At 39.0% G+C, this 21,547-nt stretch overlaps 1 protein-coding gene across 2 annotated transcripts in view; it reads left to right on the top strand.

Moving 5' to 3' along the window:
- The first annotated feature begins 243 nt into the window (after nt 1–243).
- The window catches only part of LOC130916629 (zinc finger protein aebp2-like), a 30,179-nt gene continuing 8,875 nt past the window's right edge, over nt 244–21,547 (top strand). For both annotated transcript variants that reach the window (XM_057837500.1, XM_057837502.1), the window contains exons 1-6: nt 244–834; nt 3,340–3,550; nt 3,646–3,753; nt 3,867–4,053; nt 5,827–5,951; nt 15,362–15,429. In XM_057837500.1, the coding sequence (XP_057693483.1) occupies nt 311–834; nt 3,340–3,550; nt 3,646–3,753; nt 3,867–4,053; nt 5,827–5,951; nt 15,362–15,429 (1,223 nt within the window). In that variant the 5' untranslated portion in view covers nt 244–310. The remainder of the gene's footprint in view (nt 835–3,339; nt 3,551–3,645; nt 3,754–3,866; nt 4,054–5,826; nt 5,952–15,361; nt 15,430–21,547) is intronic.

A 21,547-nucleotide genomic window follows, 5' to 3' on the forward strand; every position in this document is an offset into this window, starting at 1 on the left:
TCCTGCTGAGAAATCCAGCATATGCTGAATTATTTACCAGCAAACCATCCAAAACATAACTAATCCAACACAACCTTGCTGGATTTGTCGTGGTTTGCATTGGATTTGCAGAATGTCATTGGATTTTTTTGTGTGTGTTTTGGTACTGGCCTTGATGGTAAAAAAAAAAAAAAAAAAAAAAAGCGTCTGCTGGACCTTTAAATGCCTTTACAACGTGTCCTCTCCGTCCAATCAGCGGGCAACTTGTATGATACCCCGCCCCTTCCACTGACGGTCCAATTTTGACACCGAAAGTGTTTCGCCCACTGAAATGGCGGCTGCTACCTCCGAGCTAACACCCTCGCTGAGTGCTGGGAGCTGTGAGTCCGTCGAGGATAAAACCAATACCGAAGGTGACGCCCAAAGCAATGCGGAATCAGTCGGCTGCAAGGAGCCGAAAATGGTGGAGCTGAAGCCGGAGGCCGGTGAGGTGGCGGAGCAGGCCGCAAGCGAGGCGCCGCCGACTGACGCTTCAGAGGCGGCCAACCCGGAAGAGTTATTGGCTATCGGAGATACGGAGTCACCATCTGAGGAGGTGCTGTCCGAGCCCCATCAGAACTTGGCGGATGACAACGCCGAACGCGTCAGCTGCGACGCGGCAAAAGGTACTAAAGATGAGCCCGAAGAGGAGAGTCGGTGTTCTGGTATGGAGGAATGCGACAGGAGTAAAGTGAGTTGCGAGGACGGCGACAAACTGAGCGGGGGAGACACGGCCCCGGACGACAAGAGGCGGCCGAGTGTGGAGATTTCGTCCTCCGACGGCGAACCGCTGAGCCGTATGGACTCTGAAGATAGGTACGGTAGTAATCGCTGTAACTTGTTCTCGGGGAACAGGTGGCGCTTGAAAGTGGAGTCAGTGGCGCCTTCAGAAATTTTTCATAGGGGTGGCCGGATGGGGCCACTTAAAATCTTGGGGTGGCCAAAACGAAAAGCCATAATTTCAGGTTTTCATTATATTATTGCAGTAAAGAGCTCATGGGAAAACATTCAGAAAGACTTAAAGACACGGCTACTGATATACTTTGGTGTATTGTGTAATATTTGATATTACTAATGATTTAATGTGCATAGTCCATAACTGTCCAGTCAGCATTTTGAGTTCCACAACAATTCTGTTTTATTGTGTTATGTATATATTAGGCATAAGGTGTACATTTAACTAGGGCTGTCAAATGATAATTTTTTTTAATCGAGTTAATCACAGCTTAAAAATGAATTAATCGTAATTAATAGCAATTCAAACCATCTCTAAAATATGCCAAATTTTTCTGTAAATTATTGCTGGAATGGAAAGATAAGACAAGATGGATATATACATTAAACATACTGTACATAAGTACTGTATTTGTTTATTATAACAATAAATCCACAAGATGGCATTAACTTTATTAACATTCTTTCTGTGAAAGGGATCCGCGGATTGAAAGACTTGTAATTCTTAAAGGATAAATGTGAGTTTGTATATTGTGACTAAATATTGCCATCTAGTGTATTTGTTGAACTTTCAGTAAATGATACTGTAGCAACCTAACTGTTCTGCCCAAATGCATGATGGGAAGTGGTGCAACCATGACTGTGTGTGGTGGCTGCAAATGCTATATCTTCTCTGCGCTGGGTACACTCCAGGGTGTTAAGAAAAAGATCAACTCCTGTCATTCTTCCCTACGTGCTTCCCACAATATTAATAGGTGCTATGGGAGAGATGACAAAGCTTTTGCCAATTAAAAGCATGGCCCCAGTGAATGCTTGTATCTACTCCACTTGCCTCTTATCTCTGTATATAAGTAAAACGGTGCCATTGTAGGCTGTTTGCGGCAATGCGTGAATGAGTCGTACAGCGAATGCGTTAATTGCGATAACTATTTTCACGTGATTAATTTAAAAAAATTAATTACCGCCCGTTAATGTGATAAATTTGACAGCCCTACATTTAACAAAACAAAATAAATGCATTCATTTGGGATGAAATGCATAACTGATGCTACAACAATCTAACGATACACTGGCAAGCGGGGTGGCCAATGGGGGGCCCAACCAATTTATAGGGGTGGCCGTGGCCACCCCTGGCCACTCCCTGGTGGCGCCACTGCGTGGAGTGATATGGGGCGCTGTTTGTAAAGCAGCAACATGCTGAAAATTAGGACATTTTCTCACATTTAGTGCCACACTGTGTTTAAAATGGTGTGAAATTTTTGGAGTCCCTTTTTTTTTAGCAGATTTACAACATTATTTACCAACTTAAATATTTATTCTTAAATAAGAAGTTTTGGACCTGATTCTTTAAATCCAGAACTAAATATTTAATTTAAATCCTAAATTTGTATCCTATATCCTAAATGTTGAATCGGGAAACGATCGGAACGAAATATTTAGCTTAATATGTAAATTCACATGACTGGAGACCGGAAGTAACAAAATAAAAGCTGGTGGAGCAGCTCAGACTGCCTGTTTACGTTGCTTGAAAATGAATAAAACCTTCTCAACGGTGGCAGTCTGCTCTTAGACATAAGTCATTGTGATAATAACAATATATATGTAAAATACATATTTGGGAGAAACTATTTAATGAGCATTTTATGTGCTCCAGCTTTTAATTTTGTTGCTTCCGGTCTCAAGTCATGTGAATTTGCATATTAAGCTAAATATTTAGTTCCAACCGTTTCCAGATTTAGCATTTAGGATATAGGATATAAATTTAAGATCTAAATTAAATATTTAGTTCTGGATTTAAACATTTAGGTACAAAACTTCTTATTTAAAAATGAATATTCAAGTTGCTAAACAATGTTGTAAATGTGCAAAAAAAGTGACTCCAAAAATTTCACACCATGTTTTAAACGCTGTGTGGTGCTAAATGTGAGAAAATGTTGTGGTAATAATCAGCATGTGCTGCTTTACAAACGGCGCCCCATAGAGTGAGCAATCAAAAACATGGTGCAAATAAAAATCGGCATCCAATAGCTCAGGGTTCACTAAATCTGGACCTCGGACCCACTTTTCCTGTCGTGTTTTCCACGTCTCTCTCCCCTAACACAGCTGAATCAAATGATTATCTCACCAGCAACCTCTCCAGAAGCCTGATAATGATCCTAAATATTTGATTCAGGTGTGTTGGAGGAGGGAGACATGGTAAACACGGCCGGAAAAGTGGCTCCGAGGTCCGGATTTAGTGAACTCTGCAGTAGCTGATAAGAAGTAGAATGATTTCCGTCCTACTGGATGTGACAACTGTTGTTCAGTAATTTGTTTGTGTGTATATACACGTTTACTCTTCACCCCATCCATTCCTGCTCTCCTTAGCATAAGCAGCACCTTGATGGAGATGGAGAGCACCATGTCGAGTGGGCGTTCCACCCCAGCTATGATGAACGGACAGAGCAGCGCCAACTCATCCGCTGTGAAGACCGTGGCTTACTCCTGCTGCTGGGACCTTTGTCTTCAGTACTTCAATTCCAGCCCTGACCTCGCTGAACATATCAGGGGCGTCCATGTGGACGGACAAAGGGGAGGGGTTAGTACAATTTAATGCAAGTGTGGGCCTTCTCTTTTTTTTATTAAAAATGTTTGTAATCCATACACCTAGCTTTTCTCCATCTTGCTCTTCAGGTGTTTGTGTGTTTGTGGAAGGGTTGCAAGGTATACAACACTCCATCTACGAGTCAGAGTTGGCTTCAGAGACACATGCTGACCCACAGTGGAGACAAGCCCTTCAAGGTAGAAACCACAACTGTCATCGTCATCTAAATAGAATGTCTGGCTCCACTGTGTGTTCAGTGTGTTTTGTTTCCACGAGGCAGTAAATCCTTGATTTGTGTTCTGTGGCTTAGTGTGTTGTCGGTGGCTGCACTGCAAGCTTTGCATCGCAGGGGGGATTGGCTCGTCATGTCCCCAGCCACTTTAGCCAGCAAAGCTCTTCCAAAATGTCCAGCCAAGCTAAACTCAAGGAGGAGTCTCCCTCCAAGGCTGGTCTCAACAAGAGAAAGAAGCTCAAGAACAAACGCAGGTGCTCCCTACGTACGTAAATTAAAAGACACACTAGCACTACATTATATGTGCGTGCACACAGACACTGCTGTAGAGCTGAAACGAATACTCGAGCAACTAGAGTTTAAAAACTGATCCGAGTAATTTTATTCACCTCGAGGAATTGTTTAATTTTGCCAGCTCTAAGCATCACGTTTTGCCCTGACTACTTTTAATGCAGGACAATGCGCTGACAAAACGTGCGTAGAGGAACAGACAATAAAAAAATAATAATAAAAAAAAAAAAAACTTACTGCAGCCGACACCTGCTAAAAACTACGCCCACATGATGCTACGGTTGTAGCAGGTAGCGTCTGATGCGTCTCATAGATATCCCATGTATGTAGAACTAGATGCGAAATGACAGACTCGGCGGCGTTAGTAAACAGCCGCCATCTTAAAGCAGTAGACTTCTCAGCGCTAATAAATAAGATTAACGTTACTGTCACCCGCTCACATAACGTTAGCCCTTCGGAGGGCTCGGTTTCTATTAATTATGATCACTGTCTATGCGTGGCTAACGTATCTTACAGGCTTTATTTAATCTGTAAAAAACATAGCACTGTAAAGTGATGAGGGTGTAAAATAAACATTTAAAAATGATAACTGTCAATTTTAGCTCAGTAGTCATTGCTGGATAAATCACCAAGTAGCACTGGTCCCTAATGTGCTCCAATACAGCAGGTATAATACATTTATTTTGAACACTCCAAAAATTCAAAATCCTATCAGGACTTACAGTTTAGACTAACTAAAACTTAAAAATTGCTTGACACAATTGGAAATTTAATTGAAAAAAGCTGGGAAAAACACCTAGCTTTTAAGTGATGTGTGTTATCAAGCATAATGACATTTTTAGATAAGGAATACATATTTTTTTAAAAAGATCTAGAAGTTTTTTGAGTGTAAGCTGTGAATACGTTTTTTTTTTTTAATTCTAGTCACGTCTGAGATGCAATTGTTGGCTGTTTTCAACAATGTACATCAAAAATAAAGACATTGATTGACTGAAAATAGTTCAATATTACATAGATGAAATGTCTTGTTTTCTTATGTATATTTATAATTGCTCTTTACCTAAAAAAAAAAAAAAAAAATGTTTTATCCGATTATTCGATAGAATTTTCAGTCGACTACTCGATTACTAAAATATTCGATAGCTGCAGCCCTACACTGCTGTATTTCCTTATTTCACCTAACATATCAACTTAATACCCATGAATAATGGGGGCATGCATGTTTCATGTAAATTCTCCACCAAATGTTTTGAAACAGTGAAGCCAATTATTTTGAAGATTAAACGTCAGACAAAATAATGCAAACTTCATTTGGCCAGGGATTTTTGTCATCAGGTCTCCTCTTAAAATGCTACAATGCTCACTGTATAGGGTTTACATCTAGACAATGAACCCCTTGTTGTTTTGGTAGTGTGATCTGGAAGTTATCTTATCCTTTGATGAAAGGGTCTTTCTTTATAACAAGCTGATGGAATGCTTCTTGTAAACTTCCTAGCGTGTTTTGTGGTTCTTCTAATGTTGGTCTCATATGCTCAGTATTTTGGATGCCGAACTAATGTTTTAGGTATCATGAAAAACAAAAAATCAAGAAATTGGGTTCACTGTTCACTATAAGTTCAAATATGTTTCATGTATTAAGAAACAAATCTTGAAGTTGACTTTAAAGACCTTTTAATGCAAGATGATCACTGACATTGTTAATTTGGTATTGCTTGTTTCTCTTTCATCTGTCCTTTGACCCCAACAGCTAGGCCCCATGACTTCTTTGATGCTCAAACCATGGATGCTATCCGTCATAGAGCCATCTGTCTCAACCTCGCTACACATATTGAAAGCGTGGGCAATGGCCACAGTGTGGTCTTTAACAGCACAGTGAGTCCATCTTATTTATAGATCATTTTGTTTCTGTTTAATGAATTAAAGGATTTTATTTTCCACACTATAAGGCGCATCGGAATATAAGGCACACCTTCAATGCATGGCCTATGCAAAATAATTGTTTTTTAATTTTATTTTATGGTCAGCAGGGGGCGTTGAAGTTATACTTTTGTGAATGCCACTATAGATTCAAGCTATTTTTTTTCTTTCTTTGCACTCTACGTGAACCATTTTTGCTGCAAGGCTTTGCGTTGTTTTTCTCAGAATCAACATCACAGGAAGGAAAATTGAATTGCTTTTTTTGTTTGTTGTTTTGTATGTGAGGCTTTTGTCATGCTGTTCGAATGAACATCTATAAAATCAGGATTTCCATCACTATTTTAGTCAAAAGGTTTTTCAAACTTGCTAAATTTATTTTATTTTGGTAATAAATTTCGAATACCTGCTTTTTCTGTGGATTTTCACTAGAAAGCGTCCTGTCCTCTGCTGCTTCTAGACTGCAAAAACATTTTGCTGTATGCAGTGAGGCACACAATTTCATAAACATTTAGTCAATCTTAAACTTTTTAATCAAATTTAATCTTCTTTATCGGCCGGTTATGTTACACATACACATGCCAGTAGTTAGTGTCGCACTTAATACATAATCAACAGAGTACAAAAAAAAAAAAGAAACTATTTTTTTCTTAAGGATACAGTGGTACCTCGACATACGATCGCTTCGACACGCGACCTTTTGGACATCCGACGTAAAATTTGACTCTCCATTTGTTTCTACATCCGACGTCATGCTCTAAATACAACGATCTATGACAGCACCGCAGTCTCTTTGTTTGCCCGCAAAACGGATGCAGGGCATATTTCCTTGAGAGAAATCAACATTGGTTCCAACCATGTTAGTGCAGGTGGTGAAAAAAGGAAAAAAGTTATGCTTACCATTGACATGAAGATGGGTATGATAGAAAAATATGAGCATGGAGTGCGCATCCGTGATATGGTTCAACAACACAGCCGTAGACAGTCTATGATCTCGGCGGTCCCCCTCCGTTCGCCAGTCTTTATAAGTTAATGTGGCAATTAATATTGTGGTAACATCGCCCAAAAAATCGCCAGCTTTGTCAGGTTTCTAATAATTTATTCCATCAACTTGTGCAACACAACAGGCTTCTTTCTGCCGCTGCAAATAAACAAAACGAAAATAAAAGGCTTCAAGTCAGCCACGCGGTGCGTTCAGGTACATCAAAAAGCATCCGGAACATTACAACCCGGTTTGTTTACTATTATTATTACTATTATTATATTATTATTCCAATTTGTATTAATATTTGATTTGATTTGCTCTTTGTAATTGATATTTGCAATAGTAACATCAGTATTTACCAAGAATTTAGTGTAGGTTTTTGGGCTGTGGAAACGATTAATTCAATTGTAATGTATTCTTATGGGAAAATCCTGCAAGATATACAACGATTTCGACTTACAAACAAGGTTCTGGAACGAAATAACTTCGTATGTAGAGGTACCACTGTACTGTAATTTCATTACTGTGGTTAGACATTAATGTAGTAAATAATGTACTACGTTAACATACAGAATGTCTTTATGATGTATATTTCAGTTGTTCAGCTAACCTGGCTGAAACTAGTTGAACTATTCAAATTAATGTTCATCGAATCTGCAAAGCATGTTTAGGCCCCAAGGGAATGTGACAACAACCTTCTGAAGTGTTTTGATCTTAAATCCAAATGCAGTAAAAACTGCAGCCATGAGATTTTTTTTTCATTTTCAAATATAGTATTCCACATACTGGTACATGAAGCACTCATTTTTACAGCTGTAGCAGTATGTTGTCACATTAAAGGGACTGCGCAATCGGAATCAACGCTAATACTATAATCTTTTTACAATAAGCAGCTACATTTTAGTCTCCATTTGTATTATTCATCATTCATAACGAATATTATTTATGGATTTTCAGGAGGACAAAAAACCTTGCCCCATACGTCCCACAACACCCAACTAAATAAAAGTATTCTTTTATCGCGGCAACAACGTTCGCATCTTTGGTAATGCACGTTTTGGGAAAGTCCACGCAGGAAGCGGAGTAACTTCCTAGTTCATCAGTACCTACCCTTTCAAGTGATTTCGCAAATCAGCGATGAGTTATTATTTTTTTTATTTTATTATTTTTACTGGTACCTACCTCTCCTGGTTCCTTAATGTAGTTTCATTGTTTGATTTGTCGTTGTTTTTCTTTATTTTTTGTTATATTATTTGCCATTGTGTTTTTTTTTTTTAAGAGCAAGGAAAGAGTTTACAAACGTTTTCAATGAACAACAGACAGTGACTATCAATTTCTATCAGTTGTTGGCATTTTATACTGTCACCTTGACATACAGGAGACGAGATACACATATACAAAAATATAAAACAACCACACACAAAAAAAAATCACCGCATGAAGAAATGTATGTCAAGTTATACAACTGTATACTCTACACGAGTACATTTCCCCAAAAATATGTGCTATGCATATTGCAATACATACACACAAAAAGACAAACACCTTGAAGTACTCATCACATTTTCTTTTCTTTTTTGTTTTAACCAAAGTCCACGCATACATCAAATGATGACAGGAGGAGAAGAGTAGGGGCCTTTTTTTTTTTTTTTTTTTTTTTTTTTTTTTTTAAATGGTTTTTTGTTATGTGATTTGGCGTTTTGTTTTTTGTTTTATTTTTTTGTCTTTTTTTTTTTTTTAATTGTTTTTTGTTATGTGATTTGCCATTTTGTTTTTTAATTACTATTTTTTTGTTATGTGATTTGCCGTTTTGTTCTTGAATTTTCCGTTGTTGTTTGATTTGCCGTTTTGTTTTTGGATTTGCCATTGTGTTTGGCACTTCATGGCCTTCATACGATATCCATTGTTTGCTATGACAATAGGATGCTATGCTAGCAGCGATTATCCTTTTTCAACAAACATTCAGTTTACTTTATTGCCGACTGAGAAAAAAAGAATAATTGTTTAAAGAGGACAGATAGCTACTGTGTGCTACAACAAAACTGCTATGCTAGTGTTGATATCCGTTAGCCCTCAGTTAATCAAATAGCCTGCCATGGGTATTTTTGAGAGACTTGGTCTGTTGTAAGCGTAGAGGTTGAGGTTGAGTGGATTTCATTTTTTTATTTTTAGGTCATAGTTTTATGGTCAGACTGCCCGAGAGACGCATGCAACCTGCAGTCATGCGGATTATAGCCAAGTGCGCTTCATAATGCGAAAATTAAGGTAGATTATTTGACTGGATCAAAGAAAAGAGTGTTGTTTAACAAGAATACCACATTTTCATTATCTAAAAAGGCTTATAATTGGGGAAAAGTAAGGCTAGGCTGGTCTCAGACAATGTAGGCTTGTCTGCTGACTGCTCAAACCACAACCGCTCAACTGACAAGTATCTGTCGTAACATAGGTCTGTGTGCTACTCGGGTAGCTTGTTCCCAATGGTCACACAGCTCATCTACTGTGCCAGTGAGGCCTTGTGAGCACGTATGTGCTTCTTTTCTTCCAAATTTTCGGTACAACTATTCACATGCTTGAGAAAGATCACCCATTGCAGGAGTCGAAGTTGATTGTTGATGTCAGCTCCATTGTGCATTGTGATCCCGTCCACAGTAGAGCCAACTTCAACATCTTCTCTTATGGCCACCTTTTTCCTACATGTAGCTACTACTTCCAAAAGTGACCCGAAAAATTCAGCCAGCCCTTGGCAGAAAGTTAGCCGACCAGAACGGTGACCAGCGCAGCACGACACACCACTGCTGTGGTTTGGCACCGGCCGTCTGTGCTGTATTAATTATTACACAAAGCCCACATTACACAAAACACATAGACACCTGACAGAAGATCTAGTGCAGGGGTCCCTATCTGCCGGGCCGCGGACCGGTACCGGTCCGTGGCGCATTTGCTACCGGGCCGCACAAAAATAATAATTTAATAACGACCGCATTCTGGCCGAATTAACCCTGTGCCCCTGCTTAACACACCAGTATCTCTATCTACTCTAGATATAATACTACGGGATAGATTACAGTGTTGTCATAGAAGTCCATTGATTGGACTGCTAGCATTACATCTTGTTTGTGTATATAATATATCTATGTGCGCTTGTCCTCGATAATAACGTATTACTAGGCCGCGGGCGCAGCACATTTGCTCCCGGAAATAATTAGCCCCCACACGAGCGAAGATAACTGGAAAACAGACGTCTTTGGCGATATTTTTACGGCGAAAAGGATATTTTTACGGCGAAAAGGGCACCTGACAAGCCTGCAACCTCAAAGACCCACGAACTGCGAAGGAGTGGATTCGTGACCCGTTTGTGAATAAACAGAGATCGCAAATGACGGCGACCTTATTAAACGTACATTTGAGACAACAACTCTATCGAGGTTCTGGATTAAAGTCATTCTGGAATATCCTGACATCGCGACAAGAGCATTGAAAACCTTGCTACAATTTCCAACATCGTATCTTTGTGAAGCGGGCTTCTTAACTAATGTTTAACGACAAGGCGAAGTCGTTAATGATGAGCGCGGTGTGCAGTCGTTGTGTGCTGTTTACATGACAGGATGAATCTGAGGAGAACTTTTCTACAAGTCCTTCCATGATCAAACGTAAGTTAATATTCCTTTCTTTCAAGAAAGTTTGTAGTGTTTACTTTGGAATCGCTGCATTTGCGCATTTTGCGGCTGTTTAACGTTACGCGCATGCGCAGAACCGCATTGTTGCAATTTTTGATGGGTTGCAAAATTTGTCAGAACACCGGTCTGTGGAAAAAAAAGACCAAAATAACACCAGTCCGTGGTGCAAAAAAGGTTGGGGACCCCTGATCTAGTGTATATTGGTGATGGGGGTTGTAGGGGTTCTAATTTATTCTCTGATACTCCCGGAAGTAATGCTAGAAATTCAGCGGGCTCTTGGCAGAGTTGTAGCTGGTTGGAACAAAATGACCCACCACTTGTCAGCGGGGCATTACATGGAGCATTATTATGGCTCAATACAGGCCGGCTGTGCAAAGGAAAGGTTTGGTTAGGTCTGTTTTCAAGGAGTATGGGCAGTTTTGCTGTAATGTACAATGCTGTTGCCGTGTGTCAGAGAAAATGTGTGGGAGCTGGAAGCATCTAGATAAGAAAAGGGCTTTATTCTAATATCCGGGTCATGGAATCAGGAGGTGAGGGGATTGGGCCAGTTGAGTCTATATTCTGTTATTTTTTTCCTCCAGCCCTGGAGATTTGTGGGCAAAAATGACTATTATACGGACCACAGGCCGCAGTGGACTCCTCTGAGCCCGGGAAGGAGCACAGCTGTGGGGGTTCTGTGGAGTTTGGCCAGTGAGCCTGCTGACACACCAGAGCAAGTCAGCCATGTTTATGATGGGATATTTTTGTTATTGCGCCCATCTGCGTCATCCGGCGCGCGACCTGCTGACACGAAGCAGGCACCCATTTGAACAGGCCTGCCCTCCCCCGCCTTTGCTTCTGAGTGTTTTTTTACTGGAGCAACTCTGATGTCCGTGGTGCTCATCCTTCCATCTTCTCGACAGCTTAGACTGAAAAGCAAATCACTTTGTAGAGCCTTTGCAATACATGTACATTACATTCCCTGATTGTGAGTCTTTGGACTGTGATCATCAACCAACTTCGGTTTTTCATTCACTAAAGCAGCTGTTCCATTCAATTTAGCTAGCACACTGAAAAAAATAACTAGTCGATTTATTTGATAAAATCATTGTAACAATTTGCACTTCTATTAGGTAAATTTTACTGCTTGCAATATTAAGTTCAGTTCACAAGCAGTAAAATAAAATAAGTGCAAATTGTTGATGGTTTGTCAATGATTTTATCAAGTAAATCCACCAGTTATTTTTTTCAGTGCACCCTTGGTTGACGTTAGAATGTCGAATGTCTCTTCCTTTGTGTGGATTTCCTTTCTTTACGTAGCCAAAGAAATTGTGTTTTTAGGGTGTTCATCTGAAGAATAAAATGCATAGAGACCTTATTGATCTAAAAAAGTCAAAATACAAAATATATTTTTGGAGTGAAAACTGCCAGGATGAAGAAAAGTCGGTCGTTGGTGGATTGTCCTCCATCCTTTCCTCAAACTAGTTTCCATCCGTTACAGCCAGTCTCAGGGGTAACAAAAATAATTTCAGATATTCGTGTGCGTCAGAGAACTTCTTCATTCTGAGCTCATTTGCCATCCTAAAAATAGACATTCCTAACATAAAAGAGAGGATTGACGCAAGAGGTTATATCTGTGGCTATTTTTGCTGCTGGTTATTTTTCCAGCGCCATCTTCCTGCTGACAATATTTGTGTGAATTTCAGACCAGTTTCACTGTAAACTGTCACAACATGAGCGGTGGAATGTTATGTAAAGTAAAGGCCAATGAGCCAGAATAACACTTCAATAGTCTCAGCTGCAGTGGTGGATGAAGCACTCACTTTTTTTTTTCTTTTTTTTTTTGCTTAAGTAAAAGTAGAGATACGGGGGGGAAATACTTAAAAATATCAGTATCTACGGAAAAAAATTACGCTGGGAAAATTTTGAAAGTACTTGCTTATACAAGTAAAAAGTAAAAGCATTTTCTCCCGACGCAAAAATGGTAAATGGGGTTATACTTGTATAGTGCCTTTCGAACTTTGAAGGCCCTCGAAGCGCTTCACACTATATCCTCATCAACTTACTGGTGACACAGCACCAGAAGCAACGTGGGGTTCAGTATCTTGCTCAATGATACTTGGACAAGTTCATCCGGGCAGATAATTGAACCCACAACCTCTGGGTTGGGGTACAACTACGATTTAGCCACGCCACCCAAAAATGAAAAATGAGAATATGTATTAAGTACTTTCGCACCCACAATATTACCATTTTCTTTTTCACTTTTTAAAACTGTGCAGAATGGAAAAACAAGCAATAAAATTGACTGCAGTGTAAACAGAAGCTTAACAAGCTAAAAAAAAAAAAAAAAACAACTTCAAAACTTAGTTAGTAGCGGATTACAAGCAACTGTTAGGTGCATACACCCACCTACTGTACAAGAGTGTGCAGTCCCCATCTGAAGGTGCGCTGCTCTCACTGTTGTTGTTGTGTTTTTTTTGTTGTTTTTTTTTAATTGGTCTATCTTGTTCACCTGCCTAATCTTGCTTGTACTCATGTTCCTGCCTTTAGTGCTCAATTGCGGTATAGTTGCACATGGCTTATCAATTACGCCAGAGGCATGAAATTGAAACTATCAATTCGCAATGAGAAAAAAACTAACAAAAGTAACGTGTAACACAAGTGACAATTTGAAAAGTAGTGGCGTAAAAAGTACAGGTAAATGCTGTAAAATGTTGTGAAGTGAAAGTAAAAAGTACTACTTCATATTTGTAGTCAAATAAAGTACAGATACACAAAATGTACTTAAGAACAGTAACAAGTAGGGTTGTTCCGATCATGTTTTTTTGCTCCCGATCCGATCCCGATCGTTTTAGTTTGAGTATCTGCCGATCCTGATATTTTTTTTGCTCCCGATTCATTTCCAATCATTTCCGATAATTTTTCCCGATCATATACTTTTCGGCAATGCATTACGAAAAAAATGAATAAAACTCGGACGAATATATACATTCAACATACAGTACATAAGTACTGTATTTGTTTATTATGACAATAAATCCTCAATATGGCATTTACATTATTAACATTCTTTCTGTGAGAGCGATCCACGGATAGAAAGACTTGTGACTGTATATTGTGACTAAATATTGCCATTTAGTGTATTTGTTGAGCTTTCAGTAAATGATACTGCAGCCATGCCCCAATGCATGATGGGAAGTGGAACCATGATGGGAAGTAAAACTATGCCTGTGCGTCGTGCTACCAATGGATATATCTTCTCTGCTTTGGGAAATGACTTAATGTGTTAAGACAAAGATCCATTGCCACCTTGCTTCCCCACATTGCTTCCCATGATATTTCTAATCATAGGTAGAGGGATTGCGAGGTTTTAGCCAATTGAAGAAAGGCTACAAAGGCTGCCAAAATTCACTCTACTCATTTTGCGCTGCCTTTTATCTCTCTATATAGGTAAAATTGCGTCATTACAGATTGAGCGCGACAATGAGTGAGAGGGTCGTTCAGCGCACATATTAATAGTGGTAAATATTTTAACGTCACACATTTTTTAATAAAATAATTGCTGCCGTTATGGGGATATTTTTGATAACACTACCTTAAGCCTAAATTAAAGACTCTGGATGAGTGTAACATATTATGTCTATAACGTTAAATACAATTAGAAAACAATTTAATTAAAATATATACAGTATATTAAAAAAAGGCATGGCCAATATTTTTTTGCCGATTCCGATACTTTGAAAATGACGTGATCGGACCCGATCGATCGGCATGATCGGGACATCTCTAGTAACAAGTACTGTGTTACATTCCACCGCTACTCAGCTGTATTTTCACAAGTTGAAGGCTTTAAATTGTTGACAGTCATGCTGTGATTGGTTTGGGATTCAAGTTTGATCTGCGTTCCTCCAGTTTAAACAGATTGCCGACACTAAAGACACCCAGGAGGAGTACAAGAAAATGTCTTCTCATGTTTACTATTGTACTGATAAATACTTTACTACCTCATTTGTGCAATATCACCAACTTTTGTACTCAAGTGTGGTGTAGAAGTTTAAGAAAAAATATTCAAGAATAATGAAAAAATGGTTTAATATACCGGTCATAAAGGCGTGAGTACCGTAGATATATATATATATATATATTATTTAAGGGCAGTCTGAAGCCCTAAATACAGCAAGAATGGATTACGCGTACATTTTAGGTTGTTTGTTCATGTTTAATATAATATTAAAATATGACAATGAATCAATAGTTGCTTGTTCATTTTTCCTGATCAAGAGAATATCATCAAACGGCCATCCTGTGTCTGTTGAAGGGCAGCGGAGGATAAGATCCATTGAAACTAGAAATCCAGCTTCACTCTGGGATGCATTATTAAGAGCCCTTACATTACTGCTTGCAGTTAATGATCAGCCACTGTAGAACTCGGTGAGGTGTTTGAATTATGAAGCCTCATTATTCCTGGGAGGGGGCATGTCTTTGAAGCTACTTCTCTACGCACAAGGGAGAATGGTTCCATCGTGCTTGTTGGAGCACAGCTTGCTTTGAAATTGTATCCACCAACTTTAATATCTAAGTTAAATTATGTGTGCTATGTTTGTTTTGTTGTCTAACGAATAACTGTTTTTCCTTTACAAATATATATATATATTTTTTTTTACAAAACAAATAGTTTTACAGGCAGTAGGTTATTTGTTTTGTCTCCATTTGTCATTTTGTAGGTACTTGCCAAAAGGAAAGAGGGCTCAGGAAAAGTGAAGGTTCTCTTGCACTGGACACCTGAAGACATGTGAGTAAACTTGCATAATTATCCAATATTTGATAACAAGCTGATTATTATCAGAATTCATAATTCACAGTTGAAGAGAAATCAAAAGCAGCACAGTTGTGTTGACCTATTTGGGAGCACGTCTGCCTCACTCTTCTGAAGTTCTGCGTTTGCATCTCAGCTTGGGCCTTTCTCTGTAGATGTTCTCCCCATGCTTTAGGAGTTTATTCTTTGAGAACTCTGCCTTTCTCCCACATTCTGTAAACATGGACAGGGTTCTTGCACAATTTTAAAAGTCAAATTTAATGCTTTTTCAGACATTTGTAAGACCTAAAATATATACTTCAAAACCAAAAAATGTCGCAACAATTTCCGTTGAAGGAAAAAAAAAAAAAAATTTTTTCACTGTAAACACAGAACTGCTGCCACAGACCGCTGGTGTTTTTCTCCTCTCATGTGCAACTCGATGGCTTTGACCCCCATTGTCCCTAACAGGACCACCAAAATATTGCATCACACTGGGCCTCAACAAAATTGGAAAAAAAAATATAACATTGCGATTTTTGTGGGGGTCGCGACATATTGCGATATTAAAACAAGAAGAATTTTTGACAGATAACTTGAATAGCTCTATTTGGGATAGGCCTGAACGATTAGAAAATAAATAAATAAACATTGCGATATACAGTATATTGGCAAAGCTCTAGACTACTTCTGCATTGGAATTAAAATTCAAGCATTGTTTGCGCTGGTTGCACCAAACTTTTTTTTCTTAAGGTGCACCAGCACAAAATGTAGGTGCAGCCACATTTTTTCATTGCATCACCTTTAACGCCATACTTTTAATCACTCCAATCCAATAATCCATAACATTCATATAATTCCTTCATTCGTTCATCTTCTGAACCGTTTATCCTCACAAGGGTCGCAGGGGTACTGGAGCTTATCACAGCTAACTCCTGGCAGAAATCAGGGTACACCCTGAGCAGGTTTACAGCCAGTCGCAGGGCACATATAGGACACGCAAGCATTCACGCACACACTCATAGCTACGGACAATTTGAAGTGTGCAATCAGTATACGTATGTGGCTGGAACCCTGAGAAAACCCACGCAGGTATGGGAACAACATGCAAACTTCACACAGGAAGGCCTGAGCCGGAATTGCTCCCACGAGCCCAGAACTGTTAGGTAGACGTGCTAACCACTGTGCCACCTTCATAATGTGATTTTTTTCTTTTAAACAAAAGGAACATAGAAAAATGCTTGTCTTTATTAAATGCTTCACTGAGTCCACTCAAATTCACTCACGCTTTGATGGTCACACTGCCGAGAACACCCTCTCACTTACACAATGAATGAGTTGGCATGGCACAGTTCAGACTGGGCTGCAACTTTAACAATGATTAACAGATTTGTTCCTTTGATCGTAGAGCTACCAAGGCTTCTCTGGCCCAATCAAAGCAACAAAACTCTCAATCATTGTTAAGGTTAAGTACCAAACGCCAGCTGCGCTGTTGACCAAGAAAAACATTTTGGTCGCACTGCTTAGCAGGAAGAAGAGGGAGAGGCTGTGGCGCTGTACGAGCATAAAGCAAAAAAATTTGAATATATTTTTTCTATTTAAAAACCCGATCCTCTTAACCTGATTCCGATCCTCTGAAAAATGGCGCGATCCGCCCGATTTCCGATCACGTGATCGGATCGAGGACATCCCTGATTTAATGCCGTTTAATGCAGGCTTGCTATATATAAAAGGGATCCAGGACCTGCAAACTTTCTGCTTTTATGAAGTAAAACAAAAGTTAACGTTAAAAAAAAAAAAAAAAATCGATCCTCCTGCGATGTGACTATTGCACATGCGCACATTGCAATGGCGATGTTCAAACAATATATTGTGCAGGCCTAAATCACACCCATCTCAAAACAAGCTGTACAGTATCGAATCGTACAGTAAGCCTTCTCAATTGTTTTCTCAATGTATTGAACCAAATCAGCTTACTGAATTGCCAGTGCTAATAATAGATAAAAAGTAGTAGTAGGTCTCTAACTCATGTTTATTTTAAATTGATTATGCTGTCACTTATTTAATTGTTGAGAATAATATTTGGGTAAATAACAATGGATGAGTGATCCCTACCAGACCTCTTAGTTAAAGGAATTAGATGTCTATTACTGATAATGGCAGTGAATTAGGTAAAGGGATCGCACAAAAACCCAATTTTTGTGAAAAGCATCATTTGTGCAAGTTCATTGACCAACTGAAGATGCAATGCATTGTCAGCACGGCACTTATGAACGAATCAGTGATTCATCATCGGTTAGCTTCACAGAATACTGTTCTGCCTATTTGTGTTGTTGCTTGAGGGTGCCCACTGTCGCACTCCCATTAAAGTCTTGACTGCACAGCCTCTGAAGATGATCAGAGAGCAAAGGAGCATGCACTAGAGGAAAAGTGTGGGACCAAGCAGAAAAGTTGTAAAGGGAGAAAATGAATGGAAGAGAGGCCAGACAATAATGGAAGACAGTAAAGGAAGAAAATGTAGTGCATGTAGGACAAAGATGTGTGGGAGCCAATAAGACTGGATGATGCATCATGAAGTAGACTGCTTCCGCGTATTCTACAGCCAAACTCTTGTTCTAATTCTTCATTCTCTCGTGACTAGTGCTGCAACAATTAAAATTAACTCTAGTATTCAATTTGAGAAAAAGATTCAAATTAAATTTTGTTTCTTCGAGTATTCGTTTAACTAAAGTGGTGCTGTAATGGTTTATTTTGAAAGTATTTGCATGTAGTTTGATTGATTTGGGTGGATACACTGCCCTCTAGTCAGCCTCATTTCACATTGCTGAATCTAGCTACTCCCTGTTAAGACCAACATAAACTAAGTTTCTGTTTGAGCTAATGTTTTTTAATGCATTTGTAATTTAGTTCATAGGTATATTTAGCCATTTTTGTGGGAATATGTCGGAACCATTTGTTAAGAGCATTGTAAAAGAAAAATTAGCATTTAAGCTAGTGGACTTTTGCTAAGTAATTCACCCAATTGTTCTTTTGTTTTACTTAGATCCTCATTTATCTATTTTTTAAATACTGTTTAAGGGTCAGCTCAGGAATTTTAATTTTTCATGTTCCTTTTCTGATTACTCGATTATACGAACTAACTACTTCATCGATTAATCGACTACTAAACTAATCGTTAGTTGCAGCCTTACTCATGACTATTGTTAGTTTTGACACCTAGTTTTGACACTGCACAGTGTGGCAGAAATAGTGAATGTGAACAACATGTTAAAGTTTGATCATTCAAGCAAGTCTCAATTGCATCTTACTTGAGGGAAGTAAAGACAACCTGTCAAGGTTTTGTCTGATTGTTTTTACAGCAATGATACTTTTGTGTGGTTGGGGGCGGTCACTCTACACGCACACTCAGTTGTCATTCCAGTATAATTTAGTTCAAGCACTCATTTTGAACGTTTAAATTAAACCTTTAATGACAATACATTTTATATAGAGTGTGTTTTTCATGACACTCAAAGACTCCTTACAAGAAGGATGAAAACACAATATTGCCAAAATAATGATAAAATAATAAAACAAAAGTTAGGGAAGGCAGTGAAACTCTGAGCAATACTAGTCATTTCGAAAAAATCTTCAATCTACCATTTTTTAAAATTTGCTTATTTTTTCCACTAGGATCTGAAGTTCTGAGCGGTCAATTACTGCCTGATCTTGAGATGTTTTGCCATGATTTTAGTGTAAGCCAGTGAAGAATATCCAATTTCTTTGCATTCAGCAGCACATTGTTTACTTTGGCTGCATCTCTTGGCTCTGGAAAATATCCATCCATCTATAATATGTACAAGTCACCTTTCAACCAGTTTTGCACCATTTATATGATTCCAAGCACATATTTGATAAAACAACACTTGAAAATGAGTCTAGTCTTTTAATTATCAGGCATTGAACACATGTTCATATTTTAGCCAATGTGAATTTTGCAAACTGACACTCCCTATACAATAAAACACCTCAATCAGATCTCGTCCAACCTCTACATATGCTTTACTTCAGCTCAGTGACAGTTGCCTTGCAATGACCATTGACTAAAGCCTGTGCAGTCAGTTTGAAACATGTATTACTGATTTATGATCATTTCATGTGAAATAACATTATTTTGCTGCAAGGAAAAATGCACCTGCTGAAGCACTTTTATTGTAGCATGACTCCTCCCCACACCCATTTTATACAGTGATGTCTTTTAAAATGAGATTTGAATCCTGAAGTCATTCTGCTGAGTCCCAAATAAACCCTCTTAATACATAAACAATTGAATATACGCTGCTGATTTGTGTTGAACTTATTGCTTCTGTCATCTCAGCGAGCATCTCCATTTGGCAGCAGTCATCAATCCATATTCTAAATCTGGGCTTCTCTCCAGTAGGAATCACCCGTCGCGCTCCCCAAAGAGACCTCACTCGCAATACACATTTCGGTTTCCTTGATTATCAAGACTAATAACCTTCTTCTGGAGAAAACAGAATGCATCCATTTGGGTGGGATTCTCATGAAAGCCCAACATTACAGTACTGAAGGGCATTTACCAAAGCTGTCCTAGCTGAGCAGAACGCTTTGATGAGTCAGTATTTTCATCAACCGTTTGAGCTCCCGAACATTTAATGTACAGTAATAAATCTATTTGATTCATTTCTAAAAACATGTTATATAACACAATATGGTAGGGAAGTAGGCGTACGTACAAACTAGGGATGTCCCAATCCAGTCGCGTGATCCGAAATCGGGCCGATCAGGCCATTTTTCAAAAGAACCGAATCGGGTGAAAAGGTTCGTGTTTTAAATTATCTGGGCCTTTGCAAGGCAAAGCCCCATATAAATGTTTTTCTGCATCATGCTCGTACAGCCTCTCACTCTCCTTCCTGCTGCTTTTCTTGGTCAGCACTGCCCTGGAGTTAGCTCTATAAATTCAATGATGATTGACAGGTTTGCAGCTTTGACCTTGCCAGAGAAGCTTGGTAGTTCTATCATCAAAGGCCCAAATGTGTCAATCATCATTAGCATGTTAAACATTAGCGTAGTCTGCTGTGCAAACTCGAGAGTGAGAGGCTGTTCTCAGCAGCGTGAGCGTTAAAGCGTGACTGGATTTGAGGGGACTCCATCAATGATGCATCGAATAAAGACAAGCATTTTTCATTGTTATTCTTGTTTAAAAATAATTCACTTTATGAAGGTGGAACGGTGGGATAGTGATGTGAAAAACTTGACATGTGAAAAACTGGACTCTCTATCAGCAGATTCTCAAAATTAGGTGACTAGGACTTTGGTGCAAAAGTATGCGATTGGGACATCCCTTGTAAAAACTTAACTTTTAACAATATGAAAATAAGTCCAAACAATCTTACCTTAGGCTACGTTCATACTGCAGGTCTTAATGCACTATTCTGATTTTTTCGTGTTTTTCCGACTCGAGTGAGGCATTTAACTTGACTGTCTGAACGGGACAAGTCGGATAGAAGTGGACCATTCCAAATCAGATCTGGGTCACTTTGGTATGTTGTTTAAATCCGATATGGGCCACATTTTTCCAGAACGTTGCGGCGGTCTGAACTGGCAAGTCTCCCAAATCGGAATTCATGCAGCAATTACGTCATCAAAGAGCAAGAGAGACGACTTGCTACGGTAGCGGTGCGGCTGTGCGTTAACGCCTAGCTTGCCTTGACAACGGCTTTTGGGGAAGGCTCGGGCTTGGCAACAGTCATTAAAAAAAATTTAAATGGGTTAAGGATAAGCCTGAGAATGATCGGTTTTCTCTCTGCTCTGTATGAGCAAAATTTTTTAATTGATTTCTTTTAACTACTAGTCCTGGATCTGATGGGAGGAGGAACTGGTTTGCTCAGTGGAAGGTTGACTCGCACTTGGTATGAAGGAGTACAGCAGAGCAATGGGCAGCATGGTCTCAAATTTTGACCTGTTTATAGAACATGCTGTCAAAATGAGAAGAATTTAGAACGAACATTTGCTCAATTATTAGCTTGCTAGCTGAGATAAATTGGTTTTGAATTTGAAAACAATTGCTTTATTATGTAATTCCGAAGGGTCCGGTGAATCCACAAGTGAAACT

Source organism: Corythoichthys intestinalis, chromosome 5, assembly GCF_030265065.1.
Source record: "Corythoichthys intestinalis isolate RoL2023-P3 chromosome 5, ASM3026506v1, whole genome shotgun sequence".
Classification (NCBI taxonomy): Eukaryota; Metazoa; Chordata; class Actinopteri; order Syngnathiformes; family Syngnathidae; genus Corythoichthys; species Corythoichthys intestinalis.